Source organism: Coregonus lavaretus, assembly GCF_964263955.1.
Source record: "Coregonus lavaretus genome assembly, chromosome: 16".
Taxonomy (NCBI): Eukaryota; Metazoa; Chordata; class Actinopteri; order Salmoniformes; family Salmonidae; genus Coregonus; species Coregonus lavaretus.
The window spans coordinates 33,334,499-33,357,548 of NC_140003.1; the positions used below are offsets into that span (position 1 = coordinate 33,334,499).

Below are 23,050 nucleotides of genomic sequence, written 5' to 3' on the forward strand. Positions count from 1 at the left end.
AATGTCTGTGTCAATCCACTCTACAGTTACAAGATTCCTGTGTGAATGCAGCCTAGGATTCTCTGCTGGATTCAGTGAGGCTTCAGTAAGCCATTCTCTGTCCCTCCTTGCCCTCCTCTCCACCCCCACTGGCTGACCTCTTGAGCTGGGTGTCCATCTGTAGCAGCTGGACGTAGAAGCTCCCGGGTGAGACCACGTGGGTCACCCGGACCTTCATGTCCTTCAGGTTGGAAGGCAGCATCAGGTAGGGCTGGATCTCTTGGGGGTCCTGCTCTGGGGTCTCCTGGCCCAGCGAGGCAGGGGCTGGCTCAGACTCACCCAGAAGACCCTCGAATGGAGGGTCCCACACTGTGGTGTCTACCACCGGGGCCTGGGTGTCCTTAGATTTGATGCTGAGAAGGGAGATGGGGTAAAACAAAACGTCTCCTTTTGGAAACCATACCCACATCTGTGTGTGCAGGTATCCACATAAGATTTGTTATTTGTTTCACCCATGAAGTATCCCGCAGTGAGATGACAGACACACACTCACCCCTTCTTGAAGCAGGCCAGCTGGTCATTGACCAGCAGATCTCCGATGTTTGCTAACGGCTCGCTGGAATCACTGGTCTCAAACAGCCTGACTGGCAGACCCCTGCCCCTTCGACCAGCCTCTGTGGTTCAGAAGACACACACACAATTAATCAATCAACTACATAAGTCTCCACGGTTGTCGTGGGATGCCAAGACAGTTCTGTGTGAAAGGAAAACTCTCCAGTTCTACCTGTCTTAGCTGTGGCCACAGCGGTCACCAGTCTCTGGTCAGCAAGACTCTTGAACTTCTCTGTACACATGTCGCTCCACATCTCAGCCTCTTCCAGAGGAATCACATCAGCCAGGTAGCACTGGATGGCCTGGGTGGGGGGGGGGAAGAGGTAATGTGAGAGCCAGTTGATTAATATGAGTGCCCTGCCCTGTCCACCAACCCTAGCAGTTAATGCTGGGATGGTATATGGATACAGTCAGCCTTATTAATCCTCCATCCAACATACTCTAGTGTAGCGTGACCTCACCATGGCTGGGAGGGCAAAGAACTCATCCTTGATCTTCCTCAGGTCGTTGACTGACAGAATCTTCTTGTTGCCAAAGTCTACAAACTGGACTTCCACCTTCCTGCCCCCGGGAATACCTACACACACAATAACATTTACATTCTAGTCTTTAGGTAGACACTTTTCCATACATTTTTGGGGTTTGCATATACTTTTTTATCTAAGGCAGTGGTTATCAAACCTCTCCTCGGGATCCCCAGACATTTCACTATTTTGTTGTAACCCTGAACTAGCTCACCTGATTTCACTTAGTCAAGGGCTTGATAATTAGTTGACAATTTGAAATTAGGATGTGCTAGTTCTGGAATAGATCAAATACATGGAACGGTGGTAGGCCCCCAGGAGAGGTTTGAGAACCACTGATCTAAGGGGACAATACCTTAAAAAATAAAAACATTGTGACCTCAATGAGTGTACCTAGGGGCTGTGGCAGACATAAAATGTTGTCAGTCGGTAACCATCATGCCAATGACTGCTAGTCTCACGGTAATTGACCGTTAACTTAAACACGTTTAGCATCTCCTGGCTTCCACGCATACGAGATATATATATATATATATATATAAATAAAATATGATTTTATAGTAAGAAGAATATAAGTGAACATCGCTGTATATAATATAAATAATATTATTCTCAAACGATTGCAGACGAGTGTGCACATGGAGCGGCTGTTCTGTGTTGAGCGTGAAAGTGATCATTTGAAACAGGTCCTGTAAGCTTAATTTAGAGTTAACTGGTAACTTTAGTTGTGATAGGCCTACAAACCTTAAAATGTCTTAGAAATAAAAACATATGGACTGCATGTGACTATATTGACGATTTAAGAAAAAGTCACAAAAAAGGCATGCGCTCTATTCCTTGCGCTTCCCGCGGAGAGAGATAAAATTGCATTGCTGCTCTGCTTGTGTGGCAAGCAAGTTAGGATATATCTAATCAATAGAAGATGGAATTAAAATGACAGAATTAAAAGTGAAATGAGAAGGCTACAACAACCAAAAGCAGGTAGGCTGCTCCTTACTAATCTGAATGGAGTTATTTGTAACTGAAGGAAGGGGAGAAGCGCAGTAACGTTATGTAGGCTAGCCTCAATTAGCCTAGCTTGCTAGCTTCTCTTGGTTTGATGCAGTCAAGACAGGTACTATTTAATCAGGTGGGATGATAAATAACCAGCAAGAAGTAAGTATACTAGCGCGGGTTAACAGTGCTTGCCGTCGCGCTCTTTCTGTGCCTGCTCCCATGTCACTCACTGCGCACGAACACACCGCACGCCCCCTCCTCCCTAGCGCCATGCTCGCTCTGTTTCTCTCCCTCTCCTTTCCGCTTAATAAAGTACCAAAACAATTGGATTTTCTCGTGCAAGGTTGTGGACCCAAACGGGTCTCTATGTTACAAAAATGTACTTGTGCATATTGTGTCCGTCTGGGAAAGCCCCGGGGCCATTTTGGAATGGGACCGCTAACTCCCATCACCATTTATCCTCATCTTTCAGATTAGAGGGACAATAGAGCCCTGAGTACCAAGCCATTCATTAGGGAGTTAGTTATACTACCTTACGCATCAGCGCCATTCATGTAGGCCTACAGAGAGCAGAATAGGAGGAGATTACCATGACTCAGCGGTCACGTGGAATTTGACTGCGGTCATGACTCATGACTGCCGGTGTGGCTGTAATTCAGTCACCGCACCGCAACAGACACTGTGTACTGACCTATGACATGGGCCCTGTACCAGACCTTGTCGTCAAAGCGTGCCACACAGGCCTGATCCAGGATAGGACAGTAGACCTCCAGGTCCTGGTCCTCTCCTCTGGTCCCCCTGCTGGGGCAGTCATAGCTGTAACACTCCTGCAGCTTGGCTGTCAGCAGCAGGAACTCCATGTTGTCAACCTGCGCTTCACCAGCGAGGGGGAGGAGTTAGAGAGGGCACTGGAATATCAGCTGATAATGCTTTCACGTATGTGCGCGTGTGGAATGTGTAGCCCACCAGTTGGATGTAGAAGTGTGAGGGTGTGTCTATGTGGGACACCACAGCATTGAGCTCTACGTTGGTACGAGGGAAGACAGGAGGGTAGAACTGGAGAGGCCTCCTGCCACACGGCACAGTCTTGGCATTCCACGCCACCGGAGAGTAAAACCTACAGCAGCAGAACGAACATATTACTACTGGTTATCCATGGCAACAAGGAAGAAACTGATGCAGCCTTCTGCAAAATGCATATAGGGGAAACACTGGATATGTACAGTATGCAGGGTTCATACACATTTTGACAGATGGAATTTCAAGACTTCTGTGACTTTTAACCAAATTTCCATGACCAACAATTGGCGGCGTCTCTATATACGTATAAAAAAGTATGTGTAATGTGGTATCGACACTGGGAGGCTGCTCTCTGTTCCCATGTACCATCTCCTGTTGTTGTGCAAGGCACTTAACCCCCCCCAAAGTAGAATACCTGTTAGGCAACTGTATAAAACACATGGTCAGTCTGGAGAGCTACTGGGTGTGCAGGCTTTTGATCAAGCCCTGCTCAAACACAGAGACAGTTTATCAAGGTCCGGTTCAGCAGCTAATTTCTAAAATGTGGTTTGTTAGAGGGGGACTGGAATAAAAGCCTGCCCACCCATTAGCTCTCCTGGAGGATGGTTGACCACCCTTGATGTATAACATTGCAACCAAATATGTTTTATGCCTTTTGAAATAATTTGCTCATTCAATATATCAAAAGATCAAATGGCTTTGGTAGGCTACAAATCTTTTTATTCGGCTAAAGCAAGCCCACACATTTTCTTCAGGAAATTGACCTTTTCTAATTTATTTGAGTTACCTTAGAAGTGTTTACTTTGCAGGCTGACTAGCATCTATTGAGTTGCAATGTCCCATACATTGGATGCCCAAATCAACTGGAAGTATCTACACGTTTTGAAGCCACATAATCCAAAAGAAAGGCTACATCTAATCCTTTTTCCTAAAATTACTGTTCACGATTCACAAATTCTTATTTTGATTCACTGCGTTTGAACCGAATCCCAACTACTACAATGGTGAAGCGTATCGTTAGTTTCATAAAAAATAATCGTTTAAATGAATCGTTCAAAAAAAGTGTCATGTGAATTTCTATCTCTAATTCAACCTTAGCTTGAATCATTACCAGAGGTTGTAAAGCTCTGGTTTTAATCATCAATGATTCAAGGTCCACAATCCACAAGTAATTATCGGTAAATTTATTCAAGGAGAGCTCTGCTCAAAAACGCAAACATACTGTTTTTATACCCCTTGACAAACAAAGACACTATGCTCCTCCCACCTTTAGGTGGCTTTCTTAAACAGTTCCCGCCTTCCCCCTTGAATGGTTAGTAACGCCCCCTCTGTTAGTGGGTTGACACTACATGATATTTCTAACATTTATACTGTGTTTGGGGTGAAATTCTTTAGTCATTATTCTTAAAATCCAAATTAATCTAACAAAAAGTGTCGGTGATATGTTTTTTTGGACATTGCGAAAACATTAATACATGCTAATAATAACTAAATAGTTAACTAGTACAATATGTTTTGAATTGGCTACCTAGTTATTAGTCTGTTCTCGATCATATTTTATAGGCCTACCTGCTGCTGCAATGTTCGACTGTCTCGCGCTCTCGTCTCGCACACATGCAGGTGATGCGCGTAAACACAGCCGTGCTAAAGTGTCATTCCCATCCTGACATCTGGATTTTTATTTGACTGATAAAATATTAAAAAACTGTGCCTAAATAAATTACATTAATGATTACATAAATTTCCATGACTTTTCAGATTTGATCATTTTCCAAAACTTTTCCAGGCCTGGAAAACACCCTGAGTATGTATGTATGCATGCATGCATGCATGTATGTATGTATGTACCTGGCGAGCTCGAGGAAGACCAGGTACTCTCGGAGGGACATGGGCATGTTGCTGGAACCGCTGTCCATGGGGGCTTTCTTCAGGTCCACCAGCAGAGCATCTCTCTCCTGACCAAACACCTGCATCTCTACTGAGGCTGAGCCCACCACACGACGAAACTCATCCTGGGCCTCCGCACTCCAGCCTTTAGTCTGGGAGAGAGAAGGGAGGGGGATGCAGGTAAGAAAACACATCTAAACTCATCCTAGTCACTTATACAGCCCTTCACTTGAAGAAACAGATGGATGGCGACATACACAAATGTTATGTCCGAATATACACAATATGCAAATGTATGCCCCTTACCAGGTCCGCAGGCACGATGTCCTCGACTTACCAGGTCCGCAGGCACGATGTCCTCGACTTACCAGGTCCGCAGGCACGATGTCCTCGACTTACCAGGTCCGCAGGCACGATGTCCTCGACTTACCAGGTCCGCAGGCACGATGTCCTCGACTTACCAGGTCCGCAGGCACGATGTCCTCGACTTACCAGGTCCGCAGGCACGATGTCCTCGACTTACCAGGTCCGCAGGCACGATGTCTTTGAGGGAACACTTGATAGCCTGAGGGAGCCAGCGGCTCATTTCTGATTGGCCGGCCACGTCCACTCTTCTCAGACGCTCATTCATGTCCCTGATGAACAGGTCTGGACCTGCCTCCTCACTGGGAAAGGTAAGTAGAGGTGGAAGAGAAAGACAGACCTGGGTGACTGAAAACATTAATCAATGTTCTGTCCCTTTTCATGCTTACTAGGTTTTTCATCCCTTTTCGTGTGTGTGTGTGTGTGTGTGTACCTCTGCATGTCGATTCCCTGGCAGAAGCCGTAGTCCTGGAAGTAGACTCTGATACGGTGAAGTTCGGGAACAGGACAGCTGCGGACCGGGTCCAGGTGACCTCTCTGGAACAGTTCTGTCAGGGTGGCCCGACACCACATCCCCTCCTTCCACTTCACAAACACTGTGGAGCCTGACGGAGACACAAACACGCATTAGTCAGAGTGGAACATCGCACTGCTTTCATTTCACAAACATCATAGAGCCTAGAGAGAGGGACATACCCACAGTAAGGTAACACACATAGTGATCTCACCAGTCTCCAGTATGTCGCTGGCTGTGAACAGTCCTCTCTCTCCAGAGCAGAGGGAGTTGATCTTCTTGGACAGCAGAATACAGGCCCTCTGCTCTGCCACGTGGCGGATGTAGAAGTGGTTAGGGTTCACCACATGGGTCACCATCACCCACTCCTGGAACACTGCACACACACACTCAGTTTCTATGTGTCTCTATTCATCAAGTTATAGATTACGTGGACATAACTGTTCTGCATGTTATCATGTGAAATGTGTGTTGTGCGGATCAACAGTGTCCAGACTAGACGTCTGTCTCTCCTTTCCTCTACCTTTCCCCTGACTGACATGGAGGAGCTCCTCCTGGATCTTCTTGTTGCTCCTCTGGGCTCTCTGTCTCTCACTGGCCTGCTGCAGCTCAGACCGGTGGGCTGGGACAACTAAAAGCAGGAACCAAGAAACACCATTATTATCCTATGGGTAATGGGGATGCGGTTTACCTCAGCAGACATGCACTGACGTGCTCTCTAAATGTTGCTGTGAGATTGTCACTAACCTCCAGTTGAGAACCCTGCTGCAGTGGTTTTGGATGAGGCTGTGGTGACTTGATGGCAGGATTTCAAACTGACTTCGTCCTCCCCTTCTCCTCCTTGTTCAATCTCCTCTATAATCTCCTCTATGATGACGTTGGGTCCGGAGTCTGAGACAGGGCTGGAGCTGGGGAAGGGGCGAGGGCCAGGGTTGGGAGAGAGGCCCCGGGTATGCCTAGTCATCCTCAGGCTGTCCTGCTCCTGGCGAGGGGGAACAGGCTCTCTGGTGCTGGGCGGGGGAGGCCTCATCATCCTTTGGCTCTCCTGCTGCTCCTGGGGCCTCTCTCGGTCTCCTCTGTCTCTGTGGATTGGCTCTTCTGTCAGACTGAGGGGAAATTCAAAAGGCAGTTAAACCATGTAAATAAAGAGATAGAAAAATATATATCTGTAGTCAATTACAGGACTTACATCTTGGCATTCCCAATGTTGATCTTCAGACACGCCTTCAGACTCCTGCCCAGTGCATCCTGCTGAGCTATGCAGCTGACACACACACACACACGACTTAGGTAAGATGTGAGTTCAAACTACAGTAGCAGAGTTCAGGTCAGGCCACATAGCTACGGGGGTTCAAATTGTAATTCAGGTCAACTTTATTGACTCACCTCAGTCCAGAGCCCAGAGACAGACACTTCAGGTCAAACAACTGGACATCCACAGGCGCCTGCAGGGTCTCCAGCAACTGTTCAACACACACACACACACACACACACACACACACACACACACCTCGTATTCCTTGAAGTGTCACTCTACAACCACAAGGTGCAGTTTAGTGTGTGTACCTGCTCCAAGTCGCAGTAGCTCTCCAGGGAGGGGTGCTGTCCGACCTGCTTGGCCTTCTGCATGGCCGTGTCCAGGGCCCTCATCCTCTCCTCCACCCGGCCCAGTTCCCTCCTGCTGGACGGGAAGTGCTGCTCCATGTTGGTCAGCTCCGCCACCAACGCCCCCTTCCTGACAATGCAGGAATTACACCTCACCCCCATGAAACCAGAAAAATAATATAGGGTCCACTCACTGTATACGTCTCCTATTTGATCAGCCCTGATAAAAGGCATTACAGCCAAGCCCAATAAACACACAATAAGCAGCAGAAGCCACAAATACATTACACACTAGCCCATTAGTGAGAGGAAGGTGTGAGGGGGTTGTAGAGTAGTGCACCTTCTTTTAAGGATGGTGAAGGCCCTGTCCATAGCCTCATCTATCTCCATCAGCAGTCTGGCCTTCTCTCTCTTCACCTGCACCGTCAGACCTTTCACCAGAGTCTGCAGAGAAAAGCAACAGAGCAGGTATGCTACAGCTTACAGCTTGCTTTCATATAGGACTGATTTCCCAGACACAGATTAAGCCTAGTCCTGGACTACGAAGCATGCGCAATGGATATTCTCCATTTAATGTGCTTTTTTAAGTCCAGGACTAGGCTTAATCTGTGTCTGGGAAAACAGGCCATAGTATTTTTGGATCAGTACAGATGGAAGGACAGGAGATGTGGGACAGTCCTGTTGTCTCTCACCTGATGGATGTTGTCCAGATTGGCCATGTTCTCGGAGGCCTGAGACAGAGCCTCTTCTACTGCTTTCAGTGCTGTCTCTACATCTGGACCCTAGAACAGAACACATCTATCGCCTACTACACAGAAACAATGGAAATTCGTCCATTTCTGCACTATTCTTTAAATAATGCCCTGCATCTGTGTATTTGGCTGACCGACTCCCAGGAGATACTGTAGCTTGGATATTACTGATCAGACAGGCCAAGCACACTTGTATTAACGTTAAACCATACCTGTTTTGTGTCCTCCTTGACAGGTGAAGATGAGGATTTGACTCTGTGATGCCTTGGTCTGTCTCTACCAGAGTTTTAATAAACAAAAACAAAGGTTTTCTACAGAATGAGAACAATTACAAACAGTGCATTCGGAAAGTATTCAGACCCCTTGACTTTTTCCACATTGTTACATTACAGCCTTATTCTAAAATGGATTCTCAATCTACACACAATACCCCATAATGAAAAATACAAAACTGAAATATTACATTTACATATGTATTCAGACCCTTTACTCAGTACCTTGTTGAAACACCCTTGGCAGCGATTACAGCCTCGAGTCTTCTTGGGTATGACACCTCGACACAATCCTGTCTCAGAGCTCTACGGATAATTCCTTCGACCTCATGGCTTTGGTTTTTGTTCATGTCCAATCAATTGCATTTACCACAGGTGGACTCCATACAAGTTGTAGAAACATCTCAAGGATGATCAATGGAAACAGGATGCAATTTCGAGTCTCATAACAAAGGGTCTGAATATTTATGTAAATAAGGTTTCTGTTTGTTATTTTTAATAAATTTGCAAACATTTCTAAAAACCTGTTTTCAGTTTTTTCATTATGGGTTTTTGTGTGTAGATTGATGAGGGAAAAAATGAATTTAATCAATTTTAGAATAAGGCTGTAACGTAACAAAATGTGGAAAAAGTGAAGGGGTCTGAATACTTTCCGAATGCACTGCATTTCCAGTTTGGAGTGTTTGTTCATCATTGAGCGTCGAGACAGAACCTCTTTGATTCCCAACTAAAGAATCCATAATGGTCTGAGGAGAATGGTAGAGAGTGTTAGCTCAGAGTTAGCGGCTAAATTAGAATAGGGGGAAATGACATTGAAAATGTTTTCTATTTATAATCATGCTCTTAAAATGTGTGTAAGCTCAACTGGACAGCAATTCCGTTTCTGTACTGTAAACTGCCAAAGTGAATCATGGTGGCTGGCATGTGTGTATTTATAAGTGTGTGAAATAAATTGTTATATACCTTTTCATTTTGTTCATTTTGGCTGTGTAGATGAGGCCGATGATTCTGCTGTCCACCTGCAGTCCCTCCACCCCTCCTTCAGGAAGAGTGGACTCAACCTGCAGGGACACCCACTGCATTTCATACAACTACATTCCTTATTCACACTGCAGCCATTTAGCCTGCTGGTAAGTAGTATGAACTGGCATTGACATATATGTGTGCACACACACACACACACACACACACACACACACACACACACACACACACACACACAACCGTTCAAAAGTTTGGGGTCACTTAGAAATGTCCTTGAAAAAAAATTCAATTTCTTTGTCCATTAAAATAACAGCAAATTGATCAGAAATACAGTGTAGACATTGTTAATGTTGTAAATGGCTATTGTCGCTGGAAACGGCTGATTTTTTATGGAATATCTACATAGGCGTACAGAGGCCCATTATCAGCAACCATCAGTTCTGTGTTCCAATGGCACGTTGTGTTTGCTAATTGATCATTAGAAAACCCTTTTGCAATTATGTTAGCACAGCTGAAAACTGTTGTGCTGATTAAAGAAGCAATAAAACTGGCCTTCTTGAGACTAGTTGAGTATCTGGAGCATCAGCAATTGTGGGTTTGATTACAGGCTCAAAATGGCCAGAAACAAATAACTTTCTTTTGAAACTCGTCAGTTTATTCTTGTTCTGAGAAATGAAGGCTATTCCATGCGAGAAATTGCCAAGAAACTGAAGATCTCGTACAACGCTGTGTACTACTCCCTTCACAGAACAGAGCAAACTGGCTCTAACCAGAATAGAAAGAGGAGTGGGAGGCCCCGGTGCACAACTGAGCAAGAGGACAAATACATTAGAGAAACAGACGCCTCACAGGTCCTCAACTGGCAGTTAATTAAATAGTACCCGCAAAACACCAGTCTCAAATTCAACAGTGAAGAGGCGACTCCGGGATGCTGACCTTCTAGGCAGAATTGCAAAGAAAAAGCCATATCTCAGACTGGCCAATAAAAAGAAAAGATTAAGATGGGCAAAAGAACACAGACACTGGACAGAGGAAGATTTGAAAAAAGTGTTATGTACAGATGAATCGAAGTTTGAGGTGTCCGGATCACAAAGCATAACATTTGTGAGATGCAGACCAAATGAAAAGATGCTGGAGGAGTGCTTGATGCCATCTGTCAAGCATGGTGGAGGCAATGTGATGGTCTGGGGGTGCTTTGGTGGTGGTAAAGTGGGAGATTTGTACAGGGTAAAAGGGATCTTGAAGAAGGAAGGCTATCACTCCATTTTGCAACACCATGCCATACCCTGTGGACGGCGCTTGATTGGAGCCAATTTCCTCCAACAACAGGACAATGACCCAAAGCACAGCTCCAAACTATGCAAGACCTATTTAGGGAAGAAGCAGTCAGCTGGTATTCTGTCTATAATGGAGTGGCCAGCAAAGTCACCGGATCTCAACCCTATTGAGCTGTTGTGGGAGCAGCTTGACCGTATGGTACGTAAGAAGTGCCCATCAAGCCAATCCAACTAGTGGGAGGTGCTTCAGGAAGCATGGGGTGAAATCTCTTCAGATTACCTCAACAAATTGACAACTAGAATGCCAAAGGTCTGCAAGGCTGTAATTGCTGCAAATGGAGGATTCTTTGACAAAAGCAAAGTTTGAAGGACACAATTATCATTTCAATTAAGAATCATTATTTCTAACCTTGTCAATGACTACATTTCCTATTCATTTTGCTATATTTCCTACTCAAACTAATTTCATGTATGTTTTCATGGAAAACAAGGACATTTCTAAGTGATCACAACCTTTTGAACGGTAGTGTATATATACATACCTACGTATGTGGACACCCCTTCAAATTAGTGGATTTGGCTATTTCAGCCACACTCATTGGTGACAGGTGTATAAAATCGAGCACACCGCCATGCAATCTCCATAGACAAACATTTGCAGTAGAATGGCCTTACTGAAGAGCTCAGTGACTTTCAACGTGGCACTGTCATAGGATGCCACCTTTCCAACAAGTCAGTTTGTCAAATTTCTGCCCTGCTAGAGCTGACCCGGTCAATTGTAAGTGCTGTTATTGTGAAGTGGAAACTTCTAGAAGCAACAACGGCTAAGATGCGAAGTGGTAGGCCACACAAGCTCACAGAACGGGACCGCCGAGTGCTGAAGCGCGTAAAAATATTCTGTCCTCGGTTGCAACACTACCTACCGAGTTCCAAACTGCCTCTGGATGCAACGTCAGCACAAGAACTGTTGGTCGGGAGCTTCATGAAATGGGTTTCCATGGCCGAGCAGCCGCACACAAGCCTAAGATCACCAAGAGCAATGCCAAACGTTATCTGGAGTGGTGTAAAGCTCGCCGCCATTGGACTCTGGAACAGTGGAAACGCGTTCTCTGGAGTGATTAATCACGCCTCACCATCTGGCAGTCAGACGGTGAATCTGGGTTTGGCGGATGCCAGGAGAACGCTACCTGCCGCAATGCATAGTGCCAACTGTAAAGTTTGGTGTAGGAGGAATAATGGTCTGGGGCTGTTTTTCATGATTCGGGCTAGGTCCCTTAGTTCCAGTGAAGGGAAATCTTTGTGGCAACAGTTTGGGGAAGGCCCTTTCCTGTTTCAGCATGACAATGCCCCCATGCACAAAGCAAGGTACATACAGAAATAGTTTGTCGGGATCGGTGTGGAAGAACTTGACTGGCCTGCACAGAGCCCTGACCTCAACCCCATGAACGCCTTTGGGATGAATTGGAACGCCGACTGCGAGCCAGGCCTAATTGCCCAACATTAGTGCCCAACCTCACTAATGCTCTTGTGGCTGAATGGAAGCAAGTCCCCGCAGCAATATTCCAACATCTAGTGGCAAGCTTTCCCAGAAGAGTGGAGACTGTTATAGCAGAAAGGGGGGGGCAACTCCATATTAATTCCCATGATTTTGAATTGAGATGTTCGACGAGCAGGTGTCCACATACACTACATTACCAAAAGTATGTTACTGTAAATGTGAAAATGTTGAAAATATAGGGCCTATAGATATACAGGGAAATGTATACATTCACCATTACATTTGCAGCCTTACCCCTTTTTAAATATTATGTATGTGACCATCAGTTTCATGTAGTGTTTGTTGTATGGCTGACATCAGGTGCCAGTACTGTACTGTACCTTGCATTCAGGGCACAGAATTACATTGTTAAACTCCAGCGAGCGCAGACAGGTAGTGCAGAAGATGTGGGAACACAGGAGGACATTGGGAAGGTTGCCAACGATTTCGTCCTCTGAAAAGATGAATGGCATTCATATGTATTTTATAACGCTCTGTGCAGTTTAGGTTGATGGAAGGAAGTGCCTAAACTTGCAACTAAATATTTTCCTGTGCCATAACAGAGATACTGGAAGATACTTCCTCTCTGGCCATAAAGGTCCAGTCCAAACGTATTGGCACTGTGGCAGGCTATAGCAGAATGAGGTGATGTGTCCGGACCAAACTCTTGAGAAGCTTCTTCAAGTCAACAAAATGTACGCATTCTATAAACGTGTCATTTTGTGCATTATTAGCTATAACGTTACTGTAAAAATACAGTTCTCCTGTTTACTAAACAAAACGGACCGTATAACTTTGGGTAGCCACAACGTGGTCCGAAGCTAGCTAACATGTGTGCAATTTGACAGGTAACGTTAGCTAGATATAGCTAAAACTTTAAACAACATGAATGACAATATGTGGACTGGTAAAGGATAATTATTACAATAAATGTACCTGGTAAAGTGTAAGCAATACCGCATATGTTACAAACCACAGAGTTCGGGTTGTCGGCTCGAGTTGATCTGTCTGACATTTTTGAACTGACGTGACGACTTCGGTTCACAAAGCGTCGATTGAAAGAATGTTCTGTTAAAGTCCTCTTCGCCTCCAATTATGTCACGTGCTCATACAGGCACGCACGAGCAGATGGAAATGCTCGACACGACAGGATGGATGGAAAAGGCTGCAGAGCAAAGGTAACTTTTTTCTCCAGTATTCCCACTTGGGGGCGCCATATCATAGCAATCCCTGGCCTTCAGCCTGCACCCTGCGCTGATGTAGTCTGTGAGTCCTGTGGTCCACACAGAACACGCTGACATTTATGCACAGTTAGGTACATGATGATAACAATTAATTTTAAACATGTTTGTATGCTAGTCTACAGATACGACACTTTTTTGTACTCAAGTGCATAATGATAACAATTAATTTTAAACATGTTTGTATGCTAGTCTACAGATATGACACTTCTGTACTCAGATCAAGCATTTTTTTCAACCACTTGCTAGGCTTTACTAAACCTAATGTAACAGGTGGGACCTATGGTGCAGTAATAAAACGGTTTCATCAATTACCAGCTATCCCAATCAGCCATAAGGCAACTGCAATCAGCCATTTTGAGAGGACTGCTATGGGGCGTATATTTTTCACCACCATGTTGCAGTGGCTAATGCCTTTGGGCTAGCCTTATCATAAACCCGCTATTTAAAATGAGTAATAATATTTAAATTGATTGTATGAATATGTTTATCATGTAAATGTTATTGCCTATAGGTGAAACAAGTGCTTTGGGGCAGACAGTTTAAAATGAGTTTTACATGTAAATTGCCCTAATTGATCTAATGTCTGTATATTTAAATCTCATCATTGTGACCAACTGTTTAATTCCCACAGTATACATTCATTAATGTGCAGCACTGGGGCTGAGGAGACATCACTTCGATCTGTGTGCAGCTGCAGTATTCCAAACCCGGTGCCTGAGGGCAGCGCAAGCTGTGCAATGGAGCCGAATAAAGGGAAGTGACAAGTTACCGGGAGCAGAGAGGCCAGGCGGCATAGGTAATGTAGTAAACACAGTCAAATACAACAACTTTGCCCTTCAGCCTGCGTCCACCAGCCTGAGGTAAAGAAAGAAATTAGGCCCTACATTCAACCAGGTGAGGCTGGTGAGCTGTGTGTGGCTGTCCATGTGGGTGTTTGAATGAGAAAGACACAGAGGAGAACCAATCAGTAAAAAAGCACAGCCCCCTTCACTACAACATCAAAGGAGCTTTTCCAGACTCTGAAGTCAGGAAGACTTTGAGTTAGGCGTCAGACAGACTAGTGTAGAATAAGCTAGGTTTGGCATAATTACCGTTTAACCGATGTCATGAAAGTAAAATAACCGTCTTAACCGCTTTTTCTTAACCGTTTTACAGCTGACTGAAAACGGGACGGCCGGGCATTCGTGCGGTTGAGTCTGTTTCTGCTGTAACATGGACTCTACAACCTGATGAAACTTTGTTGCTCCTTGCTGAAACAAGCAAGGTGTTGTAGCAAACGAGTCTTCAGTTGCCTAGGCAATGCCCCCCTCCCTGCAGCAGCAGCAGCACATGTAGTCAGGAGCGGAGTAGAGGAGAAAATGTGCATCTTAAAACACTATTTTTTTTGCTATTAGAACAGTTATAACGGTGGCTGCAGTCATTTGGCTGACCAATTACGTCATCCAAAATTCCATGACCGTCACAGCCCTAGGGTAAGCATGGTAAACAAGAGGCATGGGTTCACCCTACTGACTGTATCCTATCAGACAGATGCATAGAGTGTAGAGTCTGTGTCTGTGGAGGAATCTGGCCTATGGTATTTACCAGGGCTAGCTGTAGACAGACTGGCAGGGGGAGAAGCGTGCTTACCGCGGGTAATGAACCAATGAGGTGGGCTGCCCAGGGGGGTTTGGGGGTCGACGGGGGAAGACCCCCCATCTTTCCTCCAAATGTGGGTCAATACCCATCCTCGGGTGAAACCCCCCGCGCCACCCACCTCATGTTTCATACCCCATGTTTCATACCAACAATACCCAATACCCAATACCCAATAATTCATTGGATTCATCGGATTGACAGTGTGGTGTTCTAACAGCACTTGCCTCCCTGCTCAGGCCTGTGTCTCTGGAACACATGAAAAGGTCAGCAGACACTCCAGGAGACTCTGGGACTTGGGGTTTGGTACTAAGTACCCCCCCCCCCCCCCCCGCCCCACTCTCTGGGCCAGTCGGTCACGACGTGAAAAGAGCAGGGGCAAGGAATGAACAAACGTCTCTTTACCTTTTTCAGCCTCTTTGTCCTCCCCTCTAAAAGCCCTTTGCCATGCACTCAAAAGGAAGAGCTGTTGACCTGAAAGCACTTGATTCCACCATGCGCAAACTGCATAGGCACTCCTACTGTATTGATGAAAACAACAAACATTATACAGTATTGACCAGTATTTAGAAAAATAGATTTGTGCTACGATTTTGTTGTGATTTTACCACTCATTAGTCTAAATCTGTAGATATCTCCAATGGCTGGAAAGGAAACATAGAGACATACAGTAAATCTAGGTCAGCTGACACAAACAGGATTGCTCTTTTTGGGAAATGAGCTGTGCTAATGGCCTTATTGCATAAAAGGTAATGGGAGAGATACAGAGGGCCATATTGTATCCCCACAATACACTCATCCAGTCTTTAAAGAACAGCCTCATATTTCAAAGCCAATATGGCTCTTAACAACCAACAGTGATTCATTTATTCTTTGTACAGTATATAATATTGTTAGATGCGAGATGATATTTTGAAGTTTCTGGAAAATATTGCTCTCTTTTAAGTTGTGAACTAAGTTCTCCAAGTTAATTTGAATTGAAGAAGTGAATGCCATCACATACTACTCTGTGTGAACCCTCAGCGCCCCTGGACCTCTCTCTCTCAGGGCTTTCCTTCTGCCCCCATTCCCTCCACTCTTCATTGGCCCTGTCTTCAAAGCAGTGCTGGGAGGTGGAGGTACCAGTCAGACCTAAAGGGGGTATTTAGGAGTGACCGGGGGCCCTAATACACACACAGCCACATTAGAGGGCCTTCGATCGCCAGGGCACTAATCACACTGTCGCCAACCATCCCAGAGCCTGTCAGTCATAAACAGGTATTACTCCCCCGCCCCCTCTGATTGGGGACAATTGCCTTTGAAACAGTGGCCTTTTGAATGGTACTGGGCCGGGGGGTGCGGAGGGTGGGGTCTTTAGAAGTGGGGGTGGATCTGAGTGGTAAGCCCTAAGCCGTCTGGGTAAATCACAGTGTGACAATTATCTCACTTTGCTGCACTTTCAGAATGCTTGACCTGCTTCTCAGCATTGATACACATTCTCAGGATCGAGGTGGGGGTCGTCTCTGAGGGTTCCAGTGTGTGTGAAGGAGTTAGTATGTTTCAGTGTGTTTGTGAGTGAGTGAGTGAGTGAGTGAGTGAGAGAGAGAGAGAGAGAGAGAGAGAGAGAGAGAGAGAGAGAGAGAGAGAGAGAGAGAGAGAGAGAGAGAGAGAGAGAGAGAGAGAGAGAGAGAGAGAGAGAGAGAGAGAGAGAGAGAGAGAGAGAGAGAGAGAGAGAGAGAGAGAGAGAGAGAGAGAGAGAGAGAGAGAGAGAGAGAGAGAGAGAGAGAGAGAGTATGAATGTATGTGTGTTTTGTCTGTCAGCTGCTCTGTGGTGGAAGTCCTGGCTCTGTGGGCCATGAGTCATGGGTGGATGATAGGACTAAGAGAGGTGAGGAGGTATAGGGGTCGGAGATTCTCCATTCACTATAAGTACTGTAAGAAACACAAACTTTCATCAAACAGAATTATCGTTTTTGTTGGTCTTCGTAATCTCTTTGATTATGTAATTCTCAGGCATTGTTATGCATGACTCACTAGTCACAACATCAATATTATGACCACTATTTATTTAGAAAACTTGGAAGACGCAGATAGATTGTAATCAAAACTCTTCATGTGTACCAGTAATTGTGGTCCATAAATACAGTTTGACGCAGAACATGATTTGGTTTTCACACCACAGTGTGTTATTGATGATGACTCACTACTTGAACATTTGGCCTACATGTCTCTCCTCCACATAATAATGGTTGGAAAAGAGTAAATGGAATGGTATCAAACACATGGAAACCGTGGAAACCATGGAAACCAGGTGTTTGATGTGTTTGATACCATTCCATTTACTCCGTAAACATCTGGAAAGTTAACTCCATCCCACGACATCGCACTCATCATTATTCATGATTCCTTCATGATTTTTCTTAATCATGGCATTATCGGGATTAATTTATAAGGGTTCAGAAACATTCACCATTCAGTTCAGGATTGGGCAAAACATAATCTGAAACGCAACCAAAACAAACCCAGATCTATCCAATAAGTTTGTAGAGTCACAAGCTTGATGTTGTCATTGCGTGCAAAAAATATGGGACCAAATACTTAACTTTAGACTACTTAAATACAATATAAGTGAATTTGTCCAAATACTTATGACACCTTCAAATGGGGGGACTAGATACATAAAGTGCTTACATTTCTAAACAGTGAATCAGATATGTATGAAAATACCCTCAAATAAAAGATGACATTATGTACTGTAACCTAAGATGAAGCATTATATCTCAAATCTAAAATTCTGGAGTATAGAGGCCCCCCCCCCCAAAAAAACAAAAAACTAATAGATTCACTGTCCAAATACATATGGAGGGGAGTGTAAATAATAATAGTAATAATAATAATAATAATAATATATATATAGCAATCACAGATTGGTCCTTTAATCTATACTTATACCTTCTCCCACTGTCTACTAAAGCTCCCAGCTCTGCTCTGGTATAAACCAAAGTGGATTGGAGTCCATATTACTTAGACCACTGTTTATTATGAATCTTCATAGAGGGGTGTGGTGTGCTGTCTTGTGCCTTGTGACTCAGGCTTACACCTGGTCTGGTGGAGACCCAGCCAAACTAGATGAGACAAATGAATGGAAAATCCGCTGGATATGAAGAGAATGGATATAGGCTCAAGTGGGATATGTGTTCTCTGGCTCTCTGTTAGGCCTGTGAGGTAAGATGGTCCAGTGGAATATTGGAATAAGCTGCTCTGCTGTGATCCATCAGTCTCTAGTAGAAGCTCTGGATCTCTTCACATGGCTCTGGGAAGATGTTGTCTTCAGGCACAGATGTAGGATCAACATATCTTCTCCAAATCATAATCTTAACCTAGATTAATCATATTTAATCAAATGTAATCCTCCTATATCACATGGCATTACTGGCACTACATTATTGCTGTTACTCAATAATGTTCAGTATAGATGCTCATAGCCTGGTTTGTCTGTCTTGACTCTTGTTCAAGGCTTATGATCTTTGTGTGTCTATCATCACATAGAGTGTGGTCAGAGTGTGGGACAGATCTGTTATGTGGTCTACTGTATTCCGGGGACATCATAGTGCAAATGGTTCGACCTTACTGTACACTGTGTCTCTGTCATTGAATGAAGAGAGATGGAGTGTCTGTACGCTTTTGAGAAATGATGCAACAGATGTCGTCAGTGTCTCTAGGAAGGTCACACACACACACCCACACACACACACACACACACACACGCACACACACACACACATTACCAGAATTCCAGCTTGACAGCCTTGTCATTTGAAAAGCCATTGGTCCCTCCTCATTCCCTTCCATAAACAGCAGGAATGCAGTCGGTATGTATTAACTGTGTATTCACTGAATCACTGAGATCCAACTGACAGCACAATGACAGAGCTGCCATCTCTACCACATGCAAAGCTACTCACAATTACACACCTACAGTACAGGAGATGAGACCCTCCTCAATCACACACACAACACATGATGAAAACACTAAGTACTCTGTTGCAAAAACACTTCCAATGTGTCTTAGGTGATGAAAAAACCCCACAATGTTGGTTAGCTAGGCAAAGTGCCATGCAAGCACTATAACCTATTTATAAACAGAAATCCCACTGCATCTTGATAGTTCTTGAAGCATGTCAAATTCAAGGAAGGCATTGGCATTGGTTCTATTGGTTCCATACATTTCTCCATCATCATAGTCATTCTGATTGGACATTTGAAGATGGAGCCCCGGCCTACTCTCTCTAGTCTGTTTCAGGATAGAGAGAAATCTTATCTACAGGGAAGAGGTTCCATGTCCTCTGTAATGAATAGCTTCCTGAGATATGCAGTAAGTCACTTCAGCTCTAGTTAGGGAGAATGTTTGGCCTGTGTAAGATAAATCTTACACCCAGGCTTGAGCTACAAAGGCATGCCAAGGTTGTATATAAAACTAAGAGGCATTCTGTGGAAATAGATATTAGATAACATACTTTTTATTAAGACAAATTGAAGTTCTTTATCAAAGCATGTAGTGGGTTTTGTATTCTCTTATGACCAGCTCTCTCTGCACTCCGTTTATTTTGCCACGAGCCTGTGCTTTTCTCAAATACATGGAGAGCACAACGCACAGCACTTGTAGCCTAACAGTTTGGATGCTTGGTAGTCTTGTGTTTGTTTGTAGATTTTCTAATGAATGACATCAATGTTTGGTAGACATATCTAATTGAGGTCATGGGTTCAACCAAGCGATGGTTTGACTGGCAGATATCTGGAGGTGCATGCATGGACACACACACACGCTCACTCCTTTGTCCGTTGTGTCACCCCCTCACCCTGCCGGGTTTTCCAATGCCCTACGCAGGCACTCCCTCTAGTCTTTGATGTTCTATCTCTCCTCCCTCCATCCCTTTTCCGCCCCTCTTCTCTTCTCTCTCCAGGCTTGCCCTCTCTGTCCCTATCTTGCCTCCTGTCTCTCTCTTCACTGTCGCTGATCACTCTTCCCTAGTCACATTTCATATGGTGCCTTAAATGGCCCTTTGACTTCCTGGCATTAGCATAACCACTAACCTCGCTAACACTCTCATGACCATGGACGTCCCCTCATGTTAATCCACTAAGGGTTAGCTCCTACCATTGGGCTCTAGGCTCCACACTACTTCCTAATGAGAGAAGACACTGCTCTAGGTGACGCAGCGCTGCATTAGCACTCAACCAAACAGGGAGACACACACACACAGGCATGCACACACGTACACACGTACACACGTACACACGTACACACACACACACACACACACACACACACACACACACACACACACACACACACACACACACACACACACACACACACACACACACACACACACACACACACACACACACACACACACACACACACAGGCTCAGTAGTACTGACTCAGAGGGATGGATGTCACTGTAATGAAAAGATCAACACTAACATACTTTGGCAGTAAGACACAGTTCTCTTTGTGTACTGACTGATGAAGAGCTTGTCAAATCATGCCTTCTCTTGAGGGGTGGTCATGTTGACGATACCTCTAAGTGAGGCTGTTAGGCCACTTTTTGCCTCTTGTAATGTCTCCCTCTACCCCTGCACCCTGATGTCGTGTGCTTGGGATTTTACTGCAATATATTTGCCAGATGCTAACATAGACCATCAGCCTGGGACTACACCCCGTTGTTTACGCAATATAGGACTGATGATGTCTCTCTCCATCCAACTGGGTTTGAGTCATTTACATGTGGAACTAATCTGCCCACACCAATGACCTCGCCCGTTGGATACCGCCACCATCTTGTAAACCAATGGGTTACCATGGCGATATATCGTGTTGAGGTATTCCCAGTTTATTGGGGAACAGGATTTGATTAACACTTTCTGAATGTTAGCTGGAAATATATTTTTATTTCATTGGTGTCGTGCAGCGGCTCAATCTGTGACATCCATTAAGACTTTAATGTAATGAGTGTTTTAAGATATTGCACAAGAGCCATAGTCGGCTCAGCGAATTAATATGTTTGTGTTCTATAGACTCTTTCCTTTCAAACAGACTAAAACAGTGGAGTAAAAAAACCTTCAGACTCTAAATATTTGAGCGATGTGCGTTTTTGTGTGTCTTTGCTTTGTTTGGGCCAGATGGGAATCCAGCCATACCTCCTGCACCTGGCTCCGGCACTGTCGGTCTCTCCTCTCTGTGAATATAAGTCAATAGGACTGGAGATTGAGCAGAACATGTTTTCAGACCGACCATAATGTCAACACATTGCCCCATTCACTTGATTCCTGTACGACCACATCCAATGCTCAAGTTTTCTTAATCCCCTCATTTCAACTTCAAGATTGGAATAAAACCATCTGTCAATTCAGGTAGCATGCCCAGAAATATGTGGATTGTGCTTTCAGCAAAAGAGGAAGTGGCAACGTGATTTTTCGCCCCATTGACTTAAATCCTCCATTGTACTCATGGGCTTTGTCTAGAGGTATGTATTTACAGTACTGTATGCTTCAGCAATGCAGAAATCAGGACCAGTTTATTTAGCCTTTGAGGATATTGACACAGAGGAGTTGGCTGTAGCTTTTGGTATTTTGTTAAGAATGTACAGTGCTCTCGTAGTCGACAAGCTATACAGTTGAAGTCGGAAGTTTACATACACTTAGGTTGGAGTCATTAAAACTTGTTTTTCAACCACTCCACAAATTTCTTGTTAACAAACTATAGTTTTGGCAAGTCAGTTAGGACATCTACTTTGTGAATGACACAAGTAATTTTTCCAACAATTGTTTACAGACAGATTATTTCACTCATAATTCACTGTATCACAATTCCAGTGGGTCAGAAGTTTACATACATTACGTTCACTGTGCCTTTAAACAGCTTGGAAAATTCCAGAAAATGATGTCATGGCTTTAGAAGCTTCTGATAGGCTAATTGACATAATTTGAGTCAATTGGAGGTGTACCTGTGGATGTATTTCAAGGCCTACCTTCAAACTCAGTGCCTCTTTGCTTGACATCATGGGAAAATCAAAAATAAATCAGCCAAGACCTCAGAAAACAAATGGTAGACCTCCACAAGTCTGGTTCATCCTTGGGAGCAATTTCCAAACGCCTGAAGGTACCACGTTCATCTGTACAAACAATAGTATGCAAGTATAAACACCATGGGACCACTCAGCCGTCATACCGCTCAGGAAGGAGACGCGTTCTGTTTCCTAGAGATGAACGTACTTTGGTGCGAAAAGTGTAAATCAATCCCAGAACAACAGCAAAGGACCTTGTGAAGATGCTGGAGGAAACAGGTACAAAAGTACCTATATCCACAGTAAAACGAGTCCTATATCGACATAACCTGAAAGGCCATTCAGCAAGGAAGAAGCCACTGCTCCAAAACCGCCATAAAATAGCCAGACTATGGTTTGCAACTGCACATGGGGACAAAGATCTTACTTTTTGGAGAAATGTCTTCTGGTCTGATGAAACAAAAATAGAACTGTTTGGCCATAATGACCATCGTTATGTTTGGAGGAAAAAGGGGGACGATTGCAAGCCGAAGAACACCATCCCAATCGTGAAGCACGGGGGTGGCAGCATCATGCTGTGGGGGTGCTTTGCTGCAGGAGGGACTGGTGCACTTCACAAAATAGATGGCATCATGAGGAAGGAAAATTATGTGGATATATTGAAGCAACATCTCAAGACATCAGTCAGGAAGTTAAAGCTTGGTCGCAAATGGGTCTTCCAAATGGACAATGACCCCAAGCATACTTCCAAAGTTGTGGCAAAATGGCTTAAGGACAACAAAGTCAAGGTATTGGAGTG

The 23,050-nt window shown here is 44.5% G+C and overlaps 1 protein-coding gene across 1 annotated transcript in view; it reads right to left on the bottom strand.

The window, feature by feature from the left end:
* Positions 1 to 13,337, bottom strand: part of rnf17 (ring finger protein 17) — a gene marked incomplete at its 5' end in the record, with an annotated part of 36,212 nt that extends 22,875 nt beyond the window's left edge. Inside the window, 21 exons of the mRNA XM_084179346.1 lie at positions 138 to 392; positions 533 to 653; positions 764 to 893; positions 1,053 to 1,168; positions 2,803 to 2,980; positions 3,078 to 3,228; positions 4,980 to 5,170; positions 5,542 to 5,683; positions 5,815 to 5,986; positions 6,110 to 6,271; positions 6,419 to 6,526; positions 6,643 to 7,001; positions 7,085 to 7,159; positions 7,282 to 7,358; positions 7,462 to 7,630; positions 7,841 to 7,944; positions 8,193 to 8,282; positions 8,465 to 8,528; positions 9,488 to 9,585; positions 12,664 to 12,776; positions 13,259 to 13,337. Of these exons, the coding sequence (XP_084035472.1) occupies positions 138 to 392; positions 533 to 653; positions 764 to 893; positions 1,053 to 1,168; positions 2,803 to 2,980; positions 3,078 to 3,228; positions 4,980 to 5,170; positions 5,542 to 5,683; positions 5,815 to 5,986; positions 6,110 to 6,271; positions 6,419 to 6,526; positions 6,643 to 7,001; positions 7,085 to 7,159; positions 7,282 to 7,358; positions 7,462 to 7,630; positions 7,841 to 7,944; positions 8,193 to 8,282; positions 8,465 to 8,528; positions 9,488 to 9,585; positions 12,664 to 12,776; positions 13,259 to 13,337 (2,954 nt within the window). The remainder of the gene's footprint in view (positions 1 to 137; positions 393 to 532; positions 654 to 763; positions 894 to 1,052; positions 1,169 to 2,802; positions 2,981 to 3,077; positions 3,229 to 4,979; positions 5,171 to 5,541; positions 5,684 to 5,814; positions 5,987 to 6,109; positions 6,272 to 6,418; positions 6,527 to 6,642; positions 7,002 to 7,084; positions 7,160 to 7,281; positions 7,359 to 7,461; positions 7,631 to 7,840; positions 7,945 to 8,192; positions 8,283 to 8,464; positions 8,529 to 9,487; positions 9,586 to 12,663; positions 12,777 to 13,258) is intronic.
* Positions 13,338 to 23,050: the final 9,713 nt, after the last annotated feature.